The sequence below is a fragment of the Polypterus senegalus genome, chromosome 9 (assembly GCF_016835505.1).
Source record: "Polypterus senegalus isolate Bchr_013 chromosome 9, ASM1683550v1, whole genome shotgun sequence".
NCBI lineage: Eukaryota > Metazoa > Chordata > Cladistia > Polypteriformes > Polypteridae > Polypterus > Polypterus senegalus.
This window is the reverse complement of record NC_053162.1, coordinates 118,541,702-118,568,723: the sequence shown is the minus strand read 5'-3', so window position 1 is coordinate 118,568,723 and position 27,022 is coordinate 118,541,702. Positions and strand designations below refer to the sequence as shown.

Sequence of the window (27,022 nt, the reverse complement as noted above, 5' to 3'; positions counted from 1 at the left end):
ACAAGGAACACTGAGTGAGCTGACAGGCTGGCAGTGTCAGCTTGGCTGAATCCCCGAGTCGAGGCGGATTGATAAACGCGTCACACATAACCATAGCCTGGCTCGTGGCTCGTTATGCGAGCAAATGCTCGTATTTAGATCCGAATTTTTCGCTCATACTTTCCTCTTATCTTGAATTTCTCGTATACAGAGGTGATCGTATCTAGAGGTTCCGCTGTATATATATTGTCACACACGTGCGCATGCGAGGCAGCTAAAGGGCTCGGGTAAGGATAGTTCTGAGACATACCAGGGTGTGGCAGAGTGCACTGACTCTTTTTCTTCCTTGCCTGCTGGCCATTCCTGGGAGATTCCGCCTGGCTCTTCTGACGTCACTTCCAGGACCGAGCCTATCGAAGGAGACCTTGCCAGCTCCGGCCCCTGTGATGTCACGTCCAGGCTCGAACCAATGGCTGACGACCTCAATGAGCCCGACCCCTATGATCTCACTTCCTGTCTTCCCCTTTAAAACCTCCTCCTTTTCCCTAATGCCCTCACTTCTGTATTGGACTTGGTTTTGTGCACAGCAGTGCTATCATTTGTAAAGAACGCTTTGCAGCCAGGAAACCAAATTATACAGGTGGCTGCCCCAAACCTTGCTTTGTCTCATATATATTATGGTCTGAACACACACCAGAAAAAAGAAAAAAACATACACTAAAAAGGAAAAAAACTAAAAAGAGAGAAAACTTCTGACTTGGTTGTCACAGTCATAGTGAGGCATTATGCAGACATATTGCTTTTGGCATAAAGGAGCCCCAGTAGTGTTTCATGACAAAATTCTACTGAATAATTCATTGGCTGAATGTTAGTGTGTCGGAGAGAGGATGTGCAGTATAGTTCATAACAACACTCAGTTATGTTTCAGTTCTCTCCATTGCTACAACCTCCAGGGGGTCTAAAGTACATCCCATTTTAATTAGCTTTTTGATTCAGTGTGGGCATCTCTTGAAGGGATGTTACCAGTCCAGCACACTAAAGTGTGGAAAACTGCATGGGGCATCACAGAATCGTAGAAGATGTTAAAGATGTCCCTATCCACATTAAAAGAACACAGTCTCCTAAGAAAAAAGAACATTATTTGCCCTTTTTCATATAGTCTCTTTGTGTTACGAGACCAGTGCAACTTGTCATTGATGTGGAATTATCAAATGGTGCAATCTTTTAAAAGCTCTGATAAAGTTGCTGACACTTTCTAAATCTTTATTGCATATGCAAAGTATAATTAAGGGGAAGGCTGGGAAAGATTTATAGGTAGCTAAATATCTTATCTGCATTTAGTAAAACAAATATTATGATGACCAATGATATTTGAGGCAGTTGTCTAACACATGTTAACATATTTTCAATATACAAAAGTCCAAAGGTCCCAATATTGACAGTATTCCATATAATAGATGTTTACCTTAGAGCTGGTGGAGATATACCATCATCTTGTGTGGCTACAATTAACAGAAACATCTCAGGTATTAAATACCTTCTTTGTGGTACCATAGGCTTAACTGAAGGGAAGTAATAACATTTCAAATAAATGCATTCATTGCCAGATATGCAGGAAAACACGAAAATAACATAAGTTGGCACACATGGTAATGTGCTTAAGGATGGTTTGAATGGTTTCTGTTGAACTGGCCAATCATTTACCCCATGCTATTCTTGCAAGAAGCTTAGGGAATATGTAGAAGAAAAATTGTCCAGCCATGATGGCAAAGCCAGTCAGTGTATGTAGCCCCAGCAACATGGATTGGAATAATACTAATGAAAGTGTCTGATCTATGTACAGCTAGAGAGGGTGTGGTGCTCCTCTGGTCATCATCCAACCAAACATTCATAGTTAAAAAAAAGACAGTCTATGGAAAAGTGAGAAATGTGTACAGTCTGTCAAAATGGGGGAAGTATATGTGTTGATAAAAGAGCTGGAGGCTGCACATGTTGCAATCTTGAGTGCAGGAGACCAGATCCATACTGTAAATGTAGACATGTCTCCCATAGATAAAATTTATTTGTTGCATTTAAAGGGGTAAGATGTGCTTTCCAAGCTCTCTCGACTCTGTAGAATTCTGATTTACTAGATTATTTTAAATGTTTTATATATGAAAAACACAACATTACTATCTGTAAAATTAATTTCATGTATGTGCAGTGTTTTTACATTTAAATATATTTATTGTATATAATTAGTGTACTTTCTCAAATCAGCACTCTGCATTGATGCAGTTAACCTAAAATGTTCATCCCCGGATTGTTGCTGGCTGTTAAGTGGTGTTGTACCCCAGCACTGTGCGTGTCTGCTCTTTCAGTGAGGATGCCAGATGTGATGTGAGCACTGAAGGGGAGCAAAAGAGAGGGAAAATGATTACCTGTGTGATGTTCCTGTCTTTTTTTTTTTTTTGCTTGTGTAAGAATAAAGAATTGGAGCCAGCCAACTGTTGCCTGCCTTTTCTTTCAACTTACATGACAAACAACACAGAAGGCAAACAGGAAATGGTCGGCTACATATTTACAGCCACCTGAACAGCAACATGGTCGTGGTTGTGCTACACTTGCCCTAAGTTTGGAGGAAGTTTCTGCATTCGTTTCATTCAGTAGTTGCTAGCAGCTGACTGTTCCTATGTTTTAGCATTGCTACAGAATAATTTCATTCCTTGTTGCATATCTCCAGCAAATAACACTTCAAATAAAGCCAAAAATTATTCCTATTCAGTGTTGAGTGGGTCATTACAAACAGTAATTGTTCATGTGCTTTGGTGACTATGGTGTTGTCTCAGGCAGAATCTGCTGTCCTTCTAGCTTCTTTGGCCCACAATGCAACTCATGGCTTCAGCCCCAGGAGTTCCAGAGGTTCTCCTGGTTCTCTACATGTAAGATTATCACTTCTTGATGAACCACCATTTTAATTAGATTTCCAACTGGCATTTTTATTGAAGCCTAAAATGTTATACCAGCCACTGACCAGTTGTAAGAAGTTGGTGCAAAAGGCTGCACAGGCTTGATCTATGACATGTACTTTTAAATGCTACAGTGTGCAGAACAGGCATTACTCCAGGCTTCAATACCAGTATGTTATAGCTGTTGAAAATCATTTGTCAGCAAATGAGCGAAATCTTAGTGATTGGGACCTTTATAAGACAGCAAACTATGAAGCAGCTGCAAATTCTACTGGATTCCAGTGGCACATGAGGCAAAATTATCTTGTTCTTATTTACAGATCTGAAAATTTCAGCATGGACAACTGGTGATTGAACACAGATGCATGAAGCAGGACTTTTCTGAGAAACCCTCCATTACTGTTGACACTAAAGTGTGTTTATATAAAACCTGTATTTTCCAGTAATGCTCTATGGATAAAGAATGTAGTCACTGACCAAACATTCATGAGTTTGGCAGAACGTGTGTGATATGTCTTGCTTCAGGAAGATCGTGCAGTGCTCGAAGACCCGGCATGTAACAAGGGCAGATGTTCAATGCATCACTGATTATAAAAGAGTCTCCCAGTTAATCAATGTAAAGTGACTTCTCTCACACAAATTACCACATGTCAGGATGACTATTGGACAACAGCTGTCACAATCCCTTAACTGACTGGAAGAGACTAAGGAACAGGCCTAGTCAGCCCTAGATTCACACTGTTGAGAATGGCAATACACAACTTTGAGGAAAATGTCTGATAAGGATGGCTGTTCTAGAATTAATTGGTGCCATATTCTAAGATAGCACTGAACCCCAACTTAGTTGACATTACTATTTATTAACTGGTGCAGAGAACTATCCAGGTAAGGAGGGATTTGGACTGTCTATGGCTAATCAAGCCAATACAAGTAATCAAATAATATATACTAGCCAACCCGCGGTGTACCATACGCCGCATAATTAGGCCAGTTTTTTAATGATTTTTAAGCACAGGGAGAAAATTAACATTTGAAAAGTCGGTAATGTAATAAATCAGCAAGAAAAGCAACATTGTAACAATGCAAATATTCCTTTCCAGAATATCTGGTAGAAAACGTTGCAGTTTGATATGAAAAACGTGAGCAACGATGTCAGGTCTGTGTTCTATTTGCTCATAATGGGAAATGGCGTTGCAGATTTCTGGCGAAGCAGCATTGCAGGTGAAGGTTAAGTCAGGCTTTGGACCTTGGACTGCCTTGATAAGTCCCCTGTATTTCTCCACACGCAAATCTTGTTGATGTGAGCGAAGGTAATGTAGACGCGCGCCTTCTGTTCTGACATATGCGTCGATGATGTATTGCTGGAAGAGTTTGCCACTGGAATGCAAGACACTAAATGAAGATCTCATGGCAAGCCTGAAAGCATAAAATTGGAGCTGTGTGACTCGCGTTCTTTTCGCGGTTCGTTTTTCCTCAACATGGGTTAATTGTATGTGCCAGCCTGGATCTCCGTAAGGGAATAGCAGTGGATAAACCATGGGGTCACAATTTATATTGAGAACAGAGATACGTTTGCAAGCATCTCCATTTGGATATATGCAAATGTCGCGTTGTGCAGGAGGTTCCCCATCTTCACCTACAAAGATAGCAGCAACATCATTTTTACACCTTCTCATATCCAGACCTGGATTTTCCATGAACACCATTCGTACAGCAGTAACAGGGTTACCGTGAGTGATAATGTCATGCATTTGCATGTAACACTTTGCGAAGGGATTAACCTGTCGTAGCATGTTGTCTAGTTGAAGCAACAAAATGTCACTGCAAGTGCTATAACATTCCATTTGCAAACGTTGACTGGTAGCCTCAGTAGAGTCGAAGATATATATAGCTGACCGTATTGTGGTGACGTGTCAGGATTGTTATATAAAGGAGAGACCTGGTGATAAATTTGACCGTGGATTCTGAAAGCATACGGTCCTTGTCCAGATGGTTGAGTGATGTGTGCGCCCAATGACGTGAAAGCTAAAGCAGAGTTGTATTCCCTGATATGATCACAGTATTTTCGGGACAGCGGGTCCTTGCAAGTCAAGCGGTCTTCCAATAAAAGAGGGGGTTTGGATAGTGGTGGCAAAGACACCTTGCCCGCATGACAACACTTAGTGTAATGTCCAGATTTGTTGACCTCTGCTGGCCAATGAAGAGCATTGCAAGAAGCACATAGTGCGGTAGGTAGGCCAATGTTATGTTCTTGGACGTGAATGGCGGTATCTTCTTGAAAAGCTGCAGGAAAGTGAATGCAATGTTTGTGCATGAACGATCTAGTGCTGTGTTGACACTGAAGGGAATTGGAATGAGTTGTGTCGAAGCATTGCTGGCAATGATCACATTGCCTAATTCGTTCAGTGGAGTGTGTTTTTAAATGCATGTTGAGAAATCTCTGTACTCGGAACGTTTTTGAGCAAATCGTGCATTCAAAGATCTGTTTGGAATGTGTTTGTTCAGTGGAGTGGGTGTTTAAATGTGCTTTGAGATATTTCTGGCGTGTGAAGATTTTGGAGCAGTGTTGACACTGAAAAGAATTCATCACGGAATGTGTTTTGAGATGGTTAGTAAGGTATCTGCGTGAGTGAAAGTGTTTGTCGCAAATTTTGCATACAAATCTTTGTGTTGAATGGATCTGCATATGGTTGTGGAGATCCATCTCACCCGTGAAGTCCTCCGTACAAAATGTGCAACTGAAGGTGAAAGTGGAATGAGTTCGTCAGTGTTTCTTGAGAGCGCGAGTTGTTTTGAAGCATTGTTGGCAATGTTCACATTGCATCATTCGGTTAGTGTTGTATTTTTTTAAATGTGCGTTCAGATATCTGTGCACTCTGAAGCTTTTCGAACAAAAGGTGCATTGAAAGTCCTGTTTGGAATGCGTGTGTTCAGGGGAGTGTGTCTTTAAATGTTTTTCAGGAAGAGGAGAGTGGGCAGGTGACGTCACATTAGTGTGGCGAGCAAGTGGGTGTGCACCCTGTGTGCACATACCGACAGAGTCAAAAGATGTCACCAGAAGGTTATCAAGTGGGTATTTGAGAGGCATGAGAACCTCGTAATGCCCATGATCCAAAGGATCGCTAAAGAGCAGAGATATGAAGAGACGCTGCGCCGGATTGTGGGACATTGCCACAGTTTCTGCCTCAACACCATAGACTCCGGACATATTCATGTAATCAGCGTATTGTTGAGCAGACTGCATAACAATGCCTCTGTGACCAACAACAATGGAGACCATGTCACGAAGTTATCCCAAAGTTGGCAAACAAAGCTAACAGTCATGTTATGAAGTTTGAGTGCAACAGTTGCGTCAATGATATTTTTCCAAAAAAACCCGACTGACAGAAACAAACAGTTACCTGAAGCAGGAATATCTATAACATTGAAAGAAGTGTTGTTTCCATGAAATACATTTGAAGCGGTAGCCATGGAGGGCAAAAGAATAGTCAATGTGGCTCACAGCTGGATTTGGACCGCAGCACAGACCAAAGCAAGTGAATATGTGTTTGATGAGCTGTTTGAGTTGGCGGGCAGAGGTCTGAGGTGCGTTCCAAAGCACGTGGGAGGAGGGAGGAGGGGTAGAGTTTCTGGGCGGGGCTTCATTGTTCCTTTCGCATGGTTTTTCATGGTGGACGCGGTCGGTTGTTGAAACCGAAAAGAATAATGAAAAGTCAACGTGGCTGAGACGTACATGTGGACTCCTAGCACCGACGAAAGGGACTAACTGGGTGGGCGGTGAGTTTTTGCGTCCGGGCACATGGGCAGGCAGTGTGAATGCCTAGAGAGTGAGGGTAGACGCGGGCCGGTGCAAAAGGAGTGTTGGTGGGCAAGGAAACGTCTTCCGTGTTCCTGCAGGAGCATCCAAGAAGACGCATGTTTGTCGTGGATGCGAATTGCTGTATGTAGCGTGTAAAACAGTCTGCTATGGTGCACGCGGTTGTGCGCCGTAACCGAAAACTTGGTTTTTAAAGACTGCTTACTTCATTGTGTTTTAACCTCAGTTGTAAAGGATTGTTTTAAGGATCCCATGCGATACCCCTCGCAAACCGTTTGCATAGGGCGATTCACCTTCGCGAGAAACATGCCTCTATGAACAGTCAATGTGGCTCGGAGGTGCATATGTGGCCTCTACGACAGATGAATATAAATAACGCTGTTTTTTCTGTGTCGTCGTGTCCGAGTTGGTGGGCGTGGCTCTGCGAGTTGTCGTCTTATCCAATGGTCATGGAGTTGGTGGGCGTGGCTCCTTCCTTCATGCACCATAGGTTTCTTACTTGTCGGCGGCTTAGTGAATCCACGCCCCTTCCGGCGTGCTTTCCATGGGTGTCTTGCCTTAGTGAATTATATATATAGATAAGTAGTAGAACTCAAATAGATAGCATAATGTCTGACTTTATAGAATTATTTATTTTATTATTTTTGGCCTTTTTGTATTATAAATGAATGTTACAATTGTGTCAATATTTTTAAAATACATTTTTAATGACATATACCAGAATGCACTGCAAAACATGTGGACATTTTTGAAGGACATTTAACAATTTTCCCAGCTAAAGTAAGCTGTGGACATGTCCATTTGCTAATTTATTGCTTAAGTCTTTTCATAAGGTCAGTAAAATTAAATATGAATAAGGAATGTGAACTGTTGAGTGACAGTTAACAAAACTTTTCAGGGGAAATAATATGATTTATACTATAATACTTCTCCATTATATTAAGCATTTTTAATTATGGAAGTATGATTTCAAATCCTTGCCTTACGCAGACAGATGCCTAAAAGTTTGATGACAAATAAAACTGAGCACAAAGGACACCCCTGTTTGTTTCCCTGTGATAAAAAAAAAATCAAAAGGTATATAATTTACAGAAACTTAAACTCCTTGGGCGAGTCCAAGTCCAACCAGTATAATAAGGTGAATAAGTAACCACTTTAACTCTGTCAAAAGATTTGTTTTTTGTAAGAACTTGAAAAATTCTGTTGCTCCTCTGGTTCATATTACATTTCATATATGTACATCAGAGATTTTAAAGTAATTGTCTAATATTAATATATTCAGCAGGCAATAACTAACATTTTTTACAAATTTCTGCTGGATAGCCATCTGGGCCAGGATTATTTCCACTTTATAAATTTAATAGTATCCATATTTTTAAACATCATGATAATTAATCTAGTTTGTCTATATGTTTCACACAGAAATTAGGTATTTCACTTTAATTAAAAAATCTTTAATTAGAGCATCATTTTTATTACATCCCAAACAATAATGATTCTTAACTCTGTTACTTATTCTCTTGTGTTACAAATCCTTTGTAGCAGCTGTTTTGCTAATTTCTGTGAAAAAATTCCAAACGTTTGTTTTATGTATTGATTGGCTACATGATTTAAGTATTTCTTTTTAAAGTAACATTTTAATAGAGCTACATTGTGGGAGATTTTGAATATGTATTATTAATTTGAGGGATTTCCCTGGATAATTCTGTTGACCTAGTGGTTTGTAATTTATTTTGAGGAGAGACGTAACAAACTATATGTCCCCTTAGATATGATTAAACTGGTTTCCAGTGATACATTAGTTTCAACCAAGGGCAAAGCTCTGATGGGGCCTAGACCCCCCTCCCATTCAAAAGAGAGCCCAACTACCAATCATTGAATAGCCAAGCCCAACCATTTAGAATCATGGGCCCTCCCTATCTTTTTTATTTAGTTTATGTTTTTCATCAATTGTTAATTATTTTAGTTGTTCACCTTAAAGGGTAATCCCCAGACCCTAGTTTGAATGCCAATAAACCAAGCTGCTAAATACTCCAAGGGGGGAAAGGGCATTAGTTTAATTGTTAATAAACCAAACCTCTCTAACCTTCTGGCTTATTGTTTGTCCACCCAGTTGTTTCCAGATCTACTCAGTATGCAATTTCTGGCTTCGCTGCTGGTTTCAACATAAATGGAGACAATTGTAAGTAAAATTTCACTGCACAACAATTTTTTTGAAAAGTCTTGCTTCCTGTAAAAGTTTTTCTTCATTGTCACAGGTACCTACTGGGTATGCACAAATATAGTTTTGGTTTTACAGCAACATGTAGGAACACTGAGAAATAGATATTTATATGTTTACTGACAATAACATATTTAGTCATGTTTATGTTTCGCAAAAGTAATTAAATTCAACAGAATTAAAAGTGTTTTGCTCCCGATTTTCTTTTGTATACAATGTCTGCTGCATCACGTTGCAGTGTCCAACAGTAGTTTCTCCATCATAGCAATGTCCTGGTGAAACCTTTCACTGTGACAACAGACAGCACCGAGATTTGTGGGGAAGAAGTCCAAGTGTGAGCGGAGGAAATGAATCTTGAGTGACATGTTACACTTCATTGTCTTGTATGCTTTGAGAAGTTTTGCTTTGAGGAGCTCCGTACTTGCCCAGAAAATTGTGAAAAACGTCTTTGAAGGCTTTCCAGGCAATTTTTTCCAACCCAACTAACAGATCTTCAAACCGCTTGTCAGTCATAATATGTCTGATCTGAGGGCCAACAAAAATGCCCTCTTTGATCTTGGCATCAGTTATTCTTGAGAACATTTGTCATAAATAATGAAAACCTTCGCCTTTCTTGTTCAGTGCTTTCACGAAATTCTTTGTGAGTCCCAGTTTTACGTGAAGAGGAGGCAAAAATATCTTTTCTGGGTCGACAAACGATTCATGTGCCACATTTTTCTGTCCTGGGACTAACTTTTGTATGGAGTGGTCAGTTCTGTTGAGAATAGCGCGACTCTTTGGCACGGCTGTCCCATTCCCTGATGAAACAACAGTACTAGAGCAACGACTTTAAGATCTCCACAGATATTCCAGTTGTACCTGCTATACTGGATGTGCTTCAGCAGCAGTTCCACATTCTCGTACGTTTTTTTCATGTGTGCTCATAGCCAATAGGTACTGATGGATAAATGTTGCCATTGTGTAGCAGAACAGCTTTCTGGCTTAACATTGACAAATCAATGAAGAGATGCCACTCTTCCGGGTTGTGATCACAACCCAAGGCTGAGAACAATCCATCATGTCACAACAGAAACAGAGACTGTCGACTTGTGCAAAAAATGTGGTTATATCATGATGTTGGCCTTGAAACACAAAGATTTTCATACCTGGTGACAACAGACACCATTTCTGCAGTCTCAAACCCAGCAGCTCGACCAAAATCTCTGACCAAATCGTTCGATTCGGACTATGTTATCAGATGTGGATTGTCTGATGAGCACAGTTCAAAATCTGGGTCAATGTCATCGTCAGTACCCTGCATTGCAGTTTCTTCATCTGGTTCATCTAAGGTCCAATCCTTTTGTGGTTTTGGAATTGGAAGACTGTCATCATGTGGCACAGGTCTCTTTGCTGAAGGCAGATTTGGATATTCAATTGACTTCGTGTTTTTGGCAGAGAAACCAGACACATTAGTCAAACAGAAGTAACAGTCCGTCACATTGTTTTTCTGTTCTTGCCATATCATCGGAACAGCAAACGGAAAGTCTTTCGAGTGCCTCTGAGCCAGGCCCTCAGACTGATAGCACATGTCGGACAGCAAATGTGAGGCGCCCATTCCTTGCCTTGATCACCAATTTTGCAGCCGAAATACAGATGATAAGCTTTCTTCACAACAGCAGTCATCCAACATCTCTGAGGTGCAAGTGTATATTCGCCACAGATCTAGCAGAATGTATCGCGGCTGTTATGACATTGAAGAGACATATCGCCCGACATCAAAATGTCTGTAGCATCAAGCTTACTTACTGTTATATTGCTGCAGATGCTCTACTTTACTATACTGATACTATACATACATACTGACTATCTATATAAACTAAATGAGCATGATCGGTGTATGCAAACCACCTTTATAATATGCTGAGACAGTATCAAGCTCATTCAGAACTGCCCCGGCATGCCCAGAATGTCAACTTCCACAGAACAGATTCCAACCTGGCCTGATTCCATGCCTGGACATGCCCAGGCTGCACAAACCGTTGTTGATAAGTCACTTACAGGAGCGAAAATGTTTGGATACAAATACAAGAAAAAAATCATGATAAAAACGAAACAGTACGTGATGGGTAAATTTTGATGTGATATTCGTGATCAGCACCCAAAAATCTATAAGAAACACCCAACAGTGTTCAAGAAGCAAAAACTTTGTTGTGCAGTGTTTTTAGCTGCTAATAGAAATAGTTCCAAGTCAAAAACTGAACGCTAAATTAGTTATGCTTCATACTCTCAGTTGCAGAGTAGTTGAACCATGGTCAGAAATAACAATGACAGCATAATTCTACAAGGTTTGACAGAGATAACAAACTACTATGGATAAATAGGGAATCAAATCATGAATAGCTACAATATAGTGAAGATAAGAGAAATATTGCCTTGAATATGAGTAAGAGAAACCTCCATACATTATTCTTTAAGAAATGTGCAATTGTTAAATCAGTTTTGGGTACTGTCATAGCAGATCAAGAAGAAACAGATGAAACAGGTTTTAATACACAGTTAAAATCTGACTGTACACGGTGAGGATGAAAAAATGAAACATTAGTTATAAATTCCTTCTCATTCCAGCTAGCAGTGTGCATATCAGCCTGAGTTAGTTTAGATCAGTTTGGTTTTCTCACTAACGCTGTTGTAAAGGACCACCCCGCTAAGTGTCAAGAATCTCCAAACCTAAAAGAACCCCTTATCCGATCTCCACAAAGCCAGCCTCAAAAATATACTTGTAATATTTGAAAACAATAAAAATATTTGATTATTTGTACGTTAAAAACAATGAGAAGCTGCCGTGTTAAGTGATGTTACTATCAACAGACATGTTGGAAAGGTAATACTTGAATTCTGAAGTTTGCCAGTAGGCAAGAAGAGTTACATCATGATAAGAAAAACAATAAGCACTGCTCAAAACAAGGACTTTGCCCAATTCCATAAGAAACCATAAGAAACTATCTATATTTAAATCATCAGCAGAAGCTTGAATTGTTGAAATGATACCACCAAGTATCATAACTGGAGACTGCTATATGTCAGGTGAGGTGAGCAATGTGGTAAAATTGGATAGCTCAAGACTCAGGTACAAATAGCAATATGAAGTATTTGAATAGAAAGTAAATGATAACATTGGGTTCTCAAAATGTTTCTTAAGTTAACACCTAGCAGTTGTTCTCCCACATTAAAAAATGGCTGGGCACAGCACAGGTTTATTTTAATTTGATATCCAAGAAAATATTTGTTTGAGTAGATACTGACTTCAGCAGAGAGGTAGGCAAATATGACATACTATATAGAACAATGCTCCTGAGCCTCTGGGTCAAATCCACTTTTGATTCACAGGCTAACACCAGTGGGTCACAAGTTACTATTGTTTATAATGGTAGTCAGTCGTAAGTAGGTTGCTGATCCTACAATTGTGCTCAATCACCCCTGTTTTGACAATCATGCTCATGCTTCTCCACCCCACTCTAATGTTTGGACTCGATTCCCCAAGGATTACCACCACCCCCATGATATTCAAGCTCGAGTCACAAAGGGGGACCCATGATGGCGCATGATTCAAAACCTACCCTGCTCTGACGATCACATTCGATTCACTAAGGGGGGATCCCCTCCTCTTGGTTGGTCACGAAGACACTACCATGGAAAAAAGTGGGTTGCGATTTTCTAGAGACTGACAACAAACAAAAGTGTTAAATGGAGGATATTGCCAAGGATTTCACAGAATCCCATTAGTGCACATATTTATTTACTGTTTTCAGGTTTTTTTTAATCATTTATTACACTTGTATTATGATTAACAGTTATGATTAACTTTGAAGAGTCTTGTAGAGTCATTGTCATTTCATACTATTATTTCTTTTCATGAATGCCATCATGTTGTTATTAGCAAATGTACCATTGCTAAACTACTATGTAAAACCAATTGAATTTGAGTTTTGAATCTACAGCTTCACTTCCATTTTTTCACTATATGTGACACAGATCTACTGTTTTTGGAGAAGTGTGATTAGCAAAAAGAGACTGAATAAAAACTTTACATTGCTCTCATAATGACTGTTATGCAATCAAACCTATTCTGACTAATCCTTTTGCCATTTGTTTCTATGTATAGTACAGTGACATTAATAATAATAATAATAACAATACATTTTATTTTAAAAAGCCTTTCAATGTACCCAAGGCCACTTTAAAATAAAACACATAAAATCAAACAATCCAAAATACAAATAAAATTAATGAGAACAAACAAAATGCAATATTAAAAAGATAGGTTTTAAGTCTAGATTTTAAAACAGAAAATGAGGTACTTGTGCAGAGCTCCAAAGCCAGGGCATTCCATAGCTGTAGCCCTGATACACTAAAAGCCATTTTGCCTTTAGTGCACAATCTGCATAATGGAATGGTTAATAGCAAAAAAAGTCAAAAGAATGAAGTGTATGTATTGGAGTATAGGAACAAATTAAAGAAGACAAGTAAGGTGGGGCTTGAGCATTAACTTTAAAAAACTGCTAAAAACACATTACTTTAACATGGCTTTCTCATAACTTCATTTTAATTTAATCCTGATGCTCTTCATATTCAATTAATTATCATTACTATTCATGGTGGCTCCAAAATGCATACTAACCCCTACTCTCTCTTCTGTGTCACCACCACCTAATCAAAGCACCATGATGTCCCTACATTGATGGATTAAAGGCCAGAAGGCCACGTGAACGTCATCATCAAGTCCTTCCATGAGAACCCTGAATACAATAAGGCCTGACCATTTATGTTAGGTAGAATGCCTAGAGGGGGCTGGGAGGTCTCATGGCCTGGAACTCCTGCAGATTTTATTTTTTCTCCAGCCGTCTGGAGTTTTTTTTTTTCTGTCCTCCCTGGCCATCGGACCTTACTTTTATTCTATGTTAATTAGTGTTCTCTGATTTTAATTCTTACTTTGTCTTTTTTCTCTTTCTTCATCATGTATAGCACTTTGAGCTACATTATTTGTATGAAAATGTGCTATATAAATAAATGCTGTTGTTGTTGTAAAAACTAAAAGGAGAAGTTTATATTGAATATGGAAGGGAACAGGTATCTAATGAAATATTAGAAGCTTAGGAGTAATATGCTCCCAAGGTTTTAAGTGGGGAAACCACACTTGCTGCTGAATTTTGTTGATATTGTAATTTGTTTAGACTTGATTTGTATAGTGATGGCTGTGAGGCTAGGGATCTGCACTAGCAATCAGAAGGTTGCCTGTTTGAATCCCATAAACTCCTAAAGTGACTCTACTCTATTGGGCCCTTGAGTAAGGCCCTTAACCTGCAATTGCTTCATCCTGGTTATGATGTTAATCTACATCCAGCCCTGTAAGCAGGTCCTCTAACATACAAGGAAACTTGGTGGTTGGTGGCAGGATTGGCACGCTAGCCAATGTAAAAAGTCTTACACTGTTCCAGTGTGGTGCTGAGGTGTCACCTGCTGCACTCAGATACGAATCCAGGTCGTTCAATATGTGGTGGGTGTGGCAGCACACTATCAGTGCATGCTCCCTTCTTCTCTCTTCTTAGACTCCGAGCAGAAATATCAAACAGCACTGCATTGCAGTAGTCAAGTCGTGAGGCAGCAAAAGCATGAATAAGCGTCTCAGATGCAGTATCAGAGAGCAATGGACACAGCCTTACAATTTGCTTAAGGAGAAAAACGGAAGCTTTGTCATTTTTTTAATATGGGGATCAAATGAGAATGCAAGATCAAGAATAACACCAAACATTTTACTCTGTGCAGACAATGATATAATGAAACCAGGGATTTTTACTGAGAAATTGTCTATTTTCTTTAAAATGCCTAGAGATGCAATAATTAAAGCCTCAGTTGTTTCACTATTTAGTCTGAAAAAGTTTTCAGACAACCAGTGTTCGATGTCAGTCAAACAGGCAACCAATGCAAGGGGAGGTAATGTTTTGGTAAGTCCTGTGAGTAATGGAACCGAGATAAAGCATATACATGATAAAAATCAGAGGGCCAAGAACTGATCTCTGAGGAACACCCTGGAACGAGTCAAATGAGTCAGACTTAAAACTACAGACAGCAACAAACTGCTATCGTAATAAATGCACACAAACCACCAGCTCTGACCTTTCATTTCCTGTTTGTCTTTTTTGCCATCACAAATTCACAAACGTTCTGCACTGAAACAATGTGAAGTTGAGCAGCGCCAGTTGGACAAAATTGTTTATTAAAGTTGTGCATGTTAGGCACGTTCAGCGTAGACATCTGTTTCCATATTGGATTTGGATCAATCGCAAAATAAATTTGAGAAGTCAAAATGAAAAAAAAACAAATATAGGGAAAAAAATCAGAATACACTAACACTTTTAGTTGCAGTATGAATATAGCCTTAAAAACCCGAGCTTCCTCAGACAATGGCTGTATTGTTGTCAATAACATCATTCAAAAATGTTAAATGTGTGAAAATGTCAAAATATGGGAAGTAAAATTGATTTTCCATTTGTATATAGCAGAGGGGTCCCCACCTCTGCTATTTCAAGGCATGAATTTTGACCTATGCTAGTCCCCATTATCATAATATAGCAGTCTTCAGAGTTAGACATCACTTAATGAAGCAAAAATCATACTTCTCTCATTTTACAATACTTGTCCAATCCATTCTAGCTTTAATTTTATCAAAGTTTTAACTTTAAATGGGTCTTTTGTAAAAACTCATATCTTTTGTAACTCATATGTGGGAAGACTTTTTGTCCTTTCAAGAGACTTGTTATTCCAACTAATACTTATTGGCTGATGACATTATCACAATCATTTACTTATTTATTTTCTTGTCTTTTTAAGGTACAAATAGTCATTTAACAATCTTTTTAGTTGTACTTTGGGTTTCCCTAAAGAATCATATTTTGTCCAAGTTGCATATAACTGTTGAACTCTTTCACATGCTAAAACCTGCAAACTGTTGTTTCAAAATAACTGTTTACTCTTTTCCACTCACACAACCCATGTTGCTCCCTAAACCAGAGTAAGATTCAGCACTTCAGAGTTCCAGTCCTTCAACATGCCCCACAGCAAGGCATGTCAGGATATACAGTGGGATGCAAAAGTTTGGGCAACCTTGTTAATAGTCATTATTTTCCTGTATAAATCGTTGGTTGTTACGATAAAAAATGGCAGTTAAATATATTATATAGGAGACACACACAGTGATATTTGAGAAGTGAAATGAGGTTTATTGGATTTACAGAAAGTGTGCAATAATTATTCAAACAAAATCAGGCAGGTGCATAAATTTGGGCACCGTTGTCATTTTATTGATTCCAAAACTTTTAGAACTAATTATTGGAACTCAAATTGGCTTGGTAAGCTCAATGACCCCTGACCTACATACACAGGTGAATCCTATAATGAGAAAGAGTATTTAAGGGGGTCAATTGTAAGTTTCCCTCCTCCTTTAATTTTCTCTGAAGAGTAGCAACATGGGGGTCACAAAACAACTCTCAAATGACCTGAAGACAAAGATTGTTCACCATCATGGTTTAGGGGAAGGATACAGAAAGCTGTCCCAGAGATTTAAGCTGTCTGTTTCCACAGTTAGGAACATATTGAGGAAATGGAAGACCACAGGCTTAGTTCAAGTTAAGGCTCGAAGTGGCAGACCAAGAAAGATTTTGGATAGACAGAAGCGACAAATGGTGAGAACAGTCAGAGTCAACCCACAGACCAGCACCAAAGACCTACAACATCATCTTGCAGCAGATGGAGTCACTGTGCATCGTTCAACCATTCGCACTTTACACAAGGAGATGCTGTATGCGAGAGTGATGCAGAGGAAGCCTTTTCTCTGCCCACAGCACAAACAGAGCCTCTTGAGGTATGCTCAAGCACATTTGGACAAGCCAGCTTCATTTTGGAATAAGGTGCTGTGGACTGATGAAACTAAAATTGAGTTATTTGGGCATAACAAGGGACGTTATGCATGGAGGAAAAAGAACACAGCATTCCAAGAAAAACACCTGCTACCTACAGTAAAATATGGTGGTGGTTCCATCATGCTGTGGGGCTGTGTGGCCAGTGCAGGGACTGGGAATCTTGTCAAAGTTGAGGGACGCATGGATTCCACTCAGTATCAGCAGATTCTGGAGACCAATGTCCAGGAATCAGTGACAAAGCTGAAGCTGCGCCCAGGCTGGATCTTTCAACAAGACAACGACCCGAAACACTGCTCAAAATCCACTAAGGCATTCATGCAGAGGAACAAGTACAACATTCTGGAATGGCCATCTCAGTCCCCAGACCTGAATATAATTGAAAATCTGTGGTGTGAGTTAAAGAGAGCTGTCCATGCTCGGAAGCCATCAAACCTGAATGAACTAGAGATGTTTTGTAAAGAGGAATGGTCCAAAATACCTTCAACCACAATCCAGACTCTCATTGGAACCTACAGGAAGCATTTAGAGGCTGTAATTTCTGCAAAAGGCGGATCTACTAAATATTGATTTCATTTCTTTTTTGTGGTGCCCAAATTTATGCACCTGCCTGATTTTGTTTGAACAATTATTGCACACTTTCTGTAAATCCAATAAACTTCATTTCACTTCTCACATATCACTGTGTGTCTCCTATATGATATATTTAACTGACATTTTTTATCGTAACAACCAACGATTTATACAGGAAAATAATGACTATTAACAAGGTTGCCCAAACTTTTGCATCCCACTGTATGTTTCCCCTAGACAGTATATTAAAGACAAGCTACTAGAATAGTAATAGTAAAGTTACTAAATTATATTCTGCAGCTGTCTCTAACTCAGTCATTTTTGTTGTTTAACCATTAAACTTTTTGCTTCCTTAATTGCCCTTTTTTCTTATTAAATTGATTAGTTTCTTTCTTAGAGACTGGCATTTAATTTTGGTCAACTTTCCTCAGGTACTGCTGCAATTAGAACCACGTTCACCTGAGAGAGACTGAAATGTAGTATCTAGTCACTTAAGTAAGCCTTGTCATTTTCAAATGAAAACATGATCCCTTTTACAGTATCTTTTTTTAAGACAGCTCATTTGGTTTAGGTTTTGCTTTTGTTTTCATTGTATACTGGCTATTTTGTGTCACGGTGGTGTAAGATTTCAGGTTTTTAACCTTTTTAATTTTTTTTGGGAACTGTCCTTTGATCTCTTTTTGGATTTTGTTGTTTTGGTTTTGTTTCATTTCAGCTGTTACATTAGCATTTATATAGCTTTTAATATTGTCTTATTCCTATTTTTTATGAGACACAATATATCTTTAAGTAATATTTTCAGTATTGAAAGACCGAGTACAAAGATGTAGTCAGGCAAAGCAAAACATCAAAACCAAGAAATCAAAAATAGCAAGGCCAGTGGAGTCAAAATAATAATCCAAAATTAAGGCAAAATGGAAGTCAAAACCCAGAATACAATCTTAATGCTAAGACCTATTTGAAACATAAACTAAGCAACACTAAAGTCTCTTGTTCACCAACATATTTATTTCAGGGTACTTCAGCGCAACAAAAGAGATCATGAAACAAATTTTAAACCGTGTCATATAGGTTATTGTATTCAGTCTTAACTTAATTATTACTTTTGCATAACTGGATAATTTAAATATTGTAATGATTGACTCAATTATAGTATTTTCTTTAATAAAATACTGAAAACTTTAATTATAGTCAGTTTTTAGAAGGGTCTGCTTTTGGTTCTCCTTCTTGGAGTAAATCACAATAACTATCAAATAAGGAAAGCTTTTTGACCTTGAGGAAGATATGGCTATTGGTGTGTGATATGCAAGGAGTCACACAGCTTGCAGAATAAATAATGTGTTTCTCAATACTGTTTATATAGAACTCAGGAGGGCCACAATCTCCTGTTTGTAAAACTTTACTTTTTTAAAGTTGAACAACAATCACTTCCTGTAGCTAAGGAAGACTGTAGCATCTGGCAATATTATCATGCATAATCAAAAACTTTGAGCACTCACTTAATCTTACAGTAAGTGAAATGTCCTTTTATATGGGGAGTAACAAGCAGCTATCAAGGTCCTAAATCTGGTATAAAGACTGCATGTTCTGGCCTCTTCTTGCATATATTCTGCAGATTTAGATTTTAGCTTTGTTTACTTTATCTTGTGTCTATTCAATATATATTTTCCGCTTTCTCTTATTTCTCCATTAAACTGTTTAATTTTGATTTTTTAGAAATATTTTGTTTAGTCAGGAATAATTGTGTGTGTCTTCAATGTACAAAAAATATTTGTGTCTAGATTAGGTGAATTTCAGAACAGCAAATGCCGTTAATGAAATTATAATTTTTTGTGTTGAAGAATAGAACTTGATTAAACTGTGAAAAGATCTCAACACTATCTCCTTAGTTCATCTATTTAATATGGATTTTGGTCTGGTCACATCACAAAAGTCTTGTATCTCTCCACAGAAAGGATGATCACTTTACAAATTACAAATTACAAATCAGGATCAACTCATTTGTTTAAGTACATACTGTACCTGGAAATTGAGAAAGATTGATAGAAGACCAGTCAAGATTATTCACTGCCTGAAAACTTTCTTTAAGGCTGCCAATATTAGAAAACCAGTCAGGTGGGACTGCTGTAATAAAAAACAAACAGAAACAATATATTGTGCTTGTCATAGAAAAACACAGTATGTTTTCTCATACTGGTACCATCATTTAAGATGCAAATACATGTGTATAAACATATTAGGGTCAGTTAAGATACAATTTTACCTTCGACAGTAAAGAAATATTTATGGATAATTAAAAAAGTAAATGCACAGAGAAACTGAATCCACAAGCTGATATAGGTATGGGAATATAGTCACACCTAAAAACTTGCCTGAAACTAAGTTATGTTACAAATGAATCACAACTTTTCCAAAAAATTTATTAAACAATAAGGCTAGTACTGGATGGATGATATGCAGGTTATTCATCAAAATAATAAGGATTAAGGAGAGTACTGAAGTGAGGACCCTTACTCTAAATTTAAAGGAAACTCTTGACTTTGGATTAACTGGATGATCAACCTAACCCCAGACCAGAAGGAAATCATACATCCACTAATTATACCACTGCACCTGATCAAATATTAGTAACTAATGGGGGAACTTCTAGAATTCCAGAGAAACTTGGGAGAAGGGATCTTACCTAAGACCACTTTTAAATGAGATAATAGCATTTTCAAAATTAAAGCAGGGAACAATAATACACTGAAGTTCTGAGGTAAGATAGTTATTCTTATATATTGATGAGCACATGCAAGTAAGAATTTTACTATTCTCTGTACATGTGACAATGATGACCCTGTAAACCTGTAACCTACTGTATATAATAATCAGAATATAAGCACACAAAATACTCACGTATTCCAGAAGTCGTTAGTGGGGTTTTTGGTTCAGGGTGTATTGCGTTCATATCTAAAACTAAGTTACTAGAACATTGCTGGATGTCTGTAGGAAATGTGGGAACTGTTGGAGTATGAAGTGGTGTTTGAGGTGTTCGAGGTAAAGAAAACGTACAAGGGTTTTTACAAGACTGGAAACTGCAATCTCCTGAAAAAAATAAAAAACATTTACAAATTCTAGAATAATTTAAACTTTTGACTTCAGCAACATACAAAATGTTCACAAGGTTTCAGAACAAAAATAATCTGCTCATTTGAAAAATATTTTACAAGAATGATGTAGAATAAAATGAGTATTGCTCATTCTGCTGAGGTTTTCTGTAGTACACAAGGTAATCCTTGCTAAAAGAATAAACTACTCTAAGAAAATAGTCAGAACCTTCCTCAATCTTATTTCCTCCCTCCAAACTATGGTGCAAGGTGAAGGAAGTTATTTTTGCTTTGCCATGCCAAGATCTATTTGTATACTGTACCATCTCTCAATTTCTCTTTGGGGTAGGGGTTCAATGCTCATCTCAAACTTTGTAAATAACTTAAATGACATTTTCAATATATTTCCATTTTATGGGGATGAACAGACATCAGTAGAAAAATATGAAGAAAATGTTTTGTTTTTGTCCTCTATTACTAATCATAAATACAAACTGGCCTTTTGGAATGTCTATCAGGCACATTGATCCTCAAAGAGGATAACCTATGAGCCTCAAGGAGGAGTGGCTCCAAGAAGTAAATTATAAGCAAATCAGCAGAAATCGTACCCTTCCTTTCAAAGCATGTGTTCCTGAGCATCAACATGGGCATGTTCAATCATTCCTTGCTTTTGAAGCTTTTGGTATGTACCAGAAATGCAACTCAAAACAGGGTAAAGTAAGACCATCTAATGAGTAATGTTTTCCCTACAAATCATTCAGCAAATATTCAACAAGCTGCAATAAACTCCAATATGACAGACTTGTTTTGTGCCAATGACAAAGAACCACACGCCAAAAACTACCATATTTAGTTTTCTGGAGCTCAGATCAAAGATAATACCAATCCACAAAATATTAAAAACTAAGGTATCATTAAGTTTGATTGTTGTTGTTAAGGTACATTTGTGCATAGTTTCTATGCTATTTTTATTATCATTAACTTCTCTTTTTTATTGTAGTTTCTTGGTTTCTGATTTTCTCCCATCACTTTCTTGATATCCAAGATGGCCACAACTAGCTGATGTCATTGTGACAATGTCATGTCTATCCCGGGGGAGTGATATGAATGCACAATTAAATGTGTGTTATGACAGACATTTCCAAAATGTAGCATTTTTGATATGTTTACCATTATTCCCATCTCAGGGATTTTTCAAGCACCTTAAAATTTCAGTATTGTTATCTGGGTTCCCTTATGCTCTGTTTTCATGTCAGTAATTTTTTAATTTGTACAGATTTTTTTCAGAATCTTTACATTTTTTCCATTATTTTTCCATTATGTGATATGACACAGATGTCAATTGTCATATTGAGTCATCCCTTTCTGTTAATTTAAAAAGATTGGTTCAGTGTAAAATGCATTCATGTAGTGGATTATTTTATTAAGCAAAAGTATTCTGTAGTTACAGTAGCTGTCTTTTGATTTTGAATACTGTTTCTGTGTAATGGGCTGCGACAATTTGTACTTTTTACATCTCTCTGGTATTTACCGGAAGATATTATTTCCTATCCCTAATCTCGTCTCTTCTCTGTCCTACATTCCAGCTTTTTTCAGTTTACATGAAGCTAAAATTTGCTTCCAAAGAGGCTTTAATGTTGGAATCTTTGACTACCTTTTGGTATTAAATCTTTGTTTTGTTTTCTTAGTTTCCTTGATTCTCAATTTTGACCCAAACACACAGCAGTCTTCATTTCTGTTGTATTTTATATAGTTTTTTTCTGGTTGCAACCTCTGTTTATTTAGCTTGATGTCAGTCAGATTATTACACAAGTTATGGAAGAATCAGAATCAGAAAAAAATTACTGTCTATCAGAATGGGTTATCAAACTGGTTACACTTGCAAAGCCGCAGCCATCCTATTGAGGCTGACATTCTTAAATACAAATCATTTCCAGGTTTAGATTGTCTTCAAATTGCCATACACACACAGACACACACGCATGTACATATATACGATGGATGTTCAAAAAATTTGTATATTTTTGTTGGAAATGGTGAAGGCAGGAGGATTAGTAATTGAGCATTAAAAAGGTGGAACTACACTGGGAAAATAAGTGATGCAATTTGGTTTTGAAATTCTTAATAAATAGAGTTAAAAAAGTCCCTGGTATATATTTAATAAACATAATTGAAAATGTTCTTCATGCAGTTAAGTTGTTGCATGCAGTTAAGCTTATATCAATGGAGTGTTTCCCAATGTTCAATCTCAGATATACATGTGTAATATGCTTGAGCACCAAGTGATTTTATCTGTTTTTTCATGTATATTACAGGTAGGCACTCCAAACTATAGCCCATTTTAACTTTCTTTCTGATCAGGACACAAATGCACGTTTTGCATTTTCACATTAGCTTGAAGGCTGCGTCTGAGCACAAGTTATAAGCACTTCATGCTTTGTAGGTGTACTGTGGCAAAAAATATTAACAATGATAAATAATATAAAAAAACACATATGGTACAAACAAGTATATAGCACCCACAATACTTAACCTACATTTTAATATTCAGTATTTTTGGTTCATTTGACTGTTTTAATTCTAAGTGAGCAACATTCATGAGGAATGAACAAAAGACAAAAACTAATGGGACCACTGTAATTTCAATTTTCAAAGGGACGATGGACTTTTCAGACATCTCAAGTTTTAATAATTGATTTCAGGGCGAAAGGACATTTTGCCATTTGTTTTTTTTGTAAACAATCAGCAAGTGGTGGGTTGGGTGGATTTTTTAACTCGCTTCTTTGTGTGCTACTGTAAGATGCTGTGTGCTGAAGTATAAAACTTTATGTGCGCCAACATCTAAAAAGGGAAATTGATTGCACACTCCAGTCAGGCTTCAGTTCAACTTGTCTCATTATTTTGGGTTTACAATTATTCCAAAACATCTAATATCATTATACACGGCAGCACTGGATGAAATAGCACCTACCATGAAAAATCTGTTGAGAAACTTGATGAGGAAAAATACATCTAATTATATTTACATTTAGAAAACACCAAATTTACTGTGTATTGGGCTTTATGTTCACATAGTTATCAGAATTAGGAAGTGGAGGGATAGAGAACTAATGTTAAACTGATTTAATTTTACATGGAATATAAATGTATGGGACTGCGGTGGGTAGGCACCCTGCCCAGGATTGGTTCCTGCCTTGTGCCCTGTGTTGGCTGGGATTGGCTCCAGCAGACCCCCGTAACCCTGTATTCGGATTCAGCGGGTTAGAAAATGGATGGATGGATGGATAAATGTATGGGAAGTAGCACTGAATGAATTTAGCTTGCTTTGTGTCCTATTTACTGTAATATTAAAATGAATAACTTTATAAAGTTACATACAGTAAGAGATTCTTTCTTGCACAATAATATTAGATTGCCTCTGTGACTCTTAACAATTGAGTGAGCAAATAAGAATAGCCATGCATCTGAAACGCTATCTGAAAAATCTTAAAAGAAGAGAAGACATCTCTAAAGAAGAAGAAGCAATATTACCTTGAACCTGAACAACTGTACTTGGAAAACATCTAAAAGTCAATTGTATGTTATATGTTTGTAACTGCTTAAATCTTTACATATAGGCAATGGTTCTATTTTTGTAACACTTGTGTTGTTACAGCATTTTGCATAATGTTTCTTAAAACTGAAGTGCTTTAATTACTTTAACTAATGTCCAATAACCAGAACCCTGATTTAGAGAGAAAGTTAAAAGCCTTGCTAAAAGTCTTATTATGTTGCTTTTGTCCAAAGCAAAGAAGTTTATTACTTAATAATTTAATAATTGAAAAAGCCTCCAGCATTTCCTGTAATTTTTATTCTTTACATGCATAAGGAGAAACATCAAAACATAGAAATGTAAAACCAACATAATAAATATTATGAAAGAATAATACTATTAATGAATAAAGAGTAAAGAAGGATATCACATTTTAATTATAATACATTTCATGTAACAGTATTCATTAAAACTAACAAAATTACAATAAATGGAGAATCAGCCTAAAGGTACCTTGAACTGTGGACTTCTCTAGCACTGTCTTGCATAGACTTTTGAAAGATGACTCAAGGTCCTGAAGATGCAGCTCTGTGAATGAAAATCTCAAAGGACCTCCGTGCTGAGAATCATCTGTTTCAGTACACAGTGGATGATTCAACAAGGGTTCTCCTTGCTTGTCTGTGGGTGCTGATATTGGTATAGAATCTTCTTGGAGATAAACGGGGCCAAGGGAAAGGCATGGGACCTTAATAAAATATTTGCAAACATATTAGGTATATACTTGATCCAAAATATTGCATTAATATTGGGCTTTACCAGAAACAATGCCAAATAATGAATTCCAAACCATTTCTCTGTGTACTGAAATCAAGTCATTGCACTACATATTTTATTAGTGCATAGCCCAGTGTTTTTGAAAAAGACAATGCTGGCATAATCACCATTAAGTTCACAATACCAATCCATAATCAACATTAGCTTTGAATGAATCTACTTGAAATCACCTTTATAACATCACTGAATACGGCTATTGGTGATTTCCAGTAATGCAGATAAATGGAACCAACAACCCACCAACCGTGGATACTTTATGCGGTCCACATCTTACAGTAATACAGAGGATAATGAAGATGATCAGCTTTACACAGGATTCCCCCATTTTAGCAGAAATGACGTATGTCCCTCAATCTTCAACGTTTGTTTCTTTATTCGTAACATAGTTTTGTATTTTCTACATTTCCTGGTTTACAAATTAGTAATAACTCTTACTTTATCTTTACTTTCATAAGTGAAAAAGTCTATGACAATTTGAGAAATAGAACTACAGTGGTGTGAAAAACTCCTTCCTGATTTCTTTTTCTTTTGCATGTTTGTCACACAAAATGTTTCTGATCATCAAACACATTTAACCATTAGTCAAATATAACACAAGTAAACACAAAATGCAGTTTTAAATGATGGTTTTATTATTTAGGGAGAAAAAATCCAAACCTACATGGCCCTGTGTGAAAAAGTAATTGCCCCTTGTTAAAAATAACCTAACTGTGGTGTATCACACCTGAGTTCAATTTCCGTAGCCACCCCCAGGCCTGATTACTGCCACACCTGTTTCAATCAAGAAATCACTTAAATAGGAGCTGCCTGACACAGAGAAGTAGACCAAAAGCACCTCAAAAGCTAGACCTCATGCCAAGATCCAAAGAAATTCAGGAACAAATGAGAACAGAAGTAATTGAGATCTATCAGTCTGGTAAAGGTTATAAAGCCATTTCTAAAGCTTTGCGACTCCAGCGAACCACAGTGAGAGCCATTATCCACAAATGGCAAAAACATGGAACAGTGATGAACCTTCCCAGGAGTGGCCGGCCGACCAAAATTACCCCAAGAGCGCAGAGACGACTCATCCAAGAGGTCACAAAAGACCCCAGGACAACGTCTAAAGAACTGCAGGCCTCACTTGCGTCAATTAAGGTCAGTGTTCACGACTTCACCATAAGAAAGAGACTGGGCAAAAACGGCCTGCATGGCAGATTTCCAAGACGCAAACCATTGTTAAGCAAAAAGAACATTAGGGCTCGTCTCAATTTTGCTAAGAAACATCTCAATGATTGCCAAGACCTTTGGGAAAATACCTTGTGGACTGATGAGACAAAAGTTGAACTTTTTGGAAGGCAAATGTCCCATTACATCTGGCGTAAAAGGAACACAGCATTTCAGAAAAAGAACATCATACCAACAGTAAAATATGGTGGTGGTAGTGTGATGGTCTGGGGTTGTTTTGCTGCTTCAGGACCTGGAAGGCTTGCTGTGATAGATGGAACCATGAATTCTACTGTCTACCAAAAAATCCTGAAGGAGAATGTCCGGCCATCTGTTCGTCAACTCAAGCTGAAGCGATCTTGGGTGCTGCAACAGGACAATGACCCAAAACACACCAGAAAATCCACCTCTGAATGGCTGAAGAAAAACAAAATGAAGACTTTGGAGTGGCCTAGTCAAAGTCCTGACCTGAATCCAATTGAGATGCTATGGCATGACCTTAAAAAGGCGGTTCATGCTAGCAAACCCTCAAATAAAGCTGAATTACAACAATTCTGCAAAGATGAGTGGGCCAAAATTCCTCCAGAGCTGTAAAAGACTCATTGCAAGTTATCGCAAATGCTTGATTGCAGTTATTGCTGCTAAGGGTGGCCCAACCAGTTATTAGGTTCAGGGGGCAATTACTTTTCACACAGGGCCATGTAGGTTTGGATTTTCTTTCTCCCTAAATAATAAAAACCATCATTTAAAAACTGCATTTTGTGTTTACTTGTGTTATATTTGACTAATGGTTAAATGTGTTTGATGATCAGAAACATTTTGTATGACAAACATGCAAAAGAATAAGAAATCAGGAAGGGGCAAATAGTTT

At 37.6% G+C, this 27,022-nt stretch overlaps 1 protein-coding gene across 4 annotated transcripts in view; it reads right to left on the bottom strand.

The window, feature by feature from the left end:
• Positions 1–27,022, bottom strand: part of foxj2 (forkhead box J2) — a 112,726-nt gene that overhangs the window by 19,021 nt on the left and 66,683 nt on the right. For all 4 annotated transcript variants that reach the window (XM_039763623.1, XM_039763624.1, XM_039763625.1 and 1 more), the window contains exons 6-8: positions 24,625–24,856; positions 20,389–20,577; positions 19,513–19,614 (exon numbers count right to left, since the gene is read on the bottom strand). In XM_039763623.1, coding sequence (XP_039619557.1) covers positions 19,513–19,614; positions 20,389–20,577; positions 24,625–24,856 — 523 coding nt within the window. The remainder of the gene's footprint in view (positions 1–19,512; positions 19,615–20,388; positions 20,578–24,624; positions 24,857–27,022) is intronic.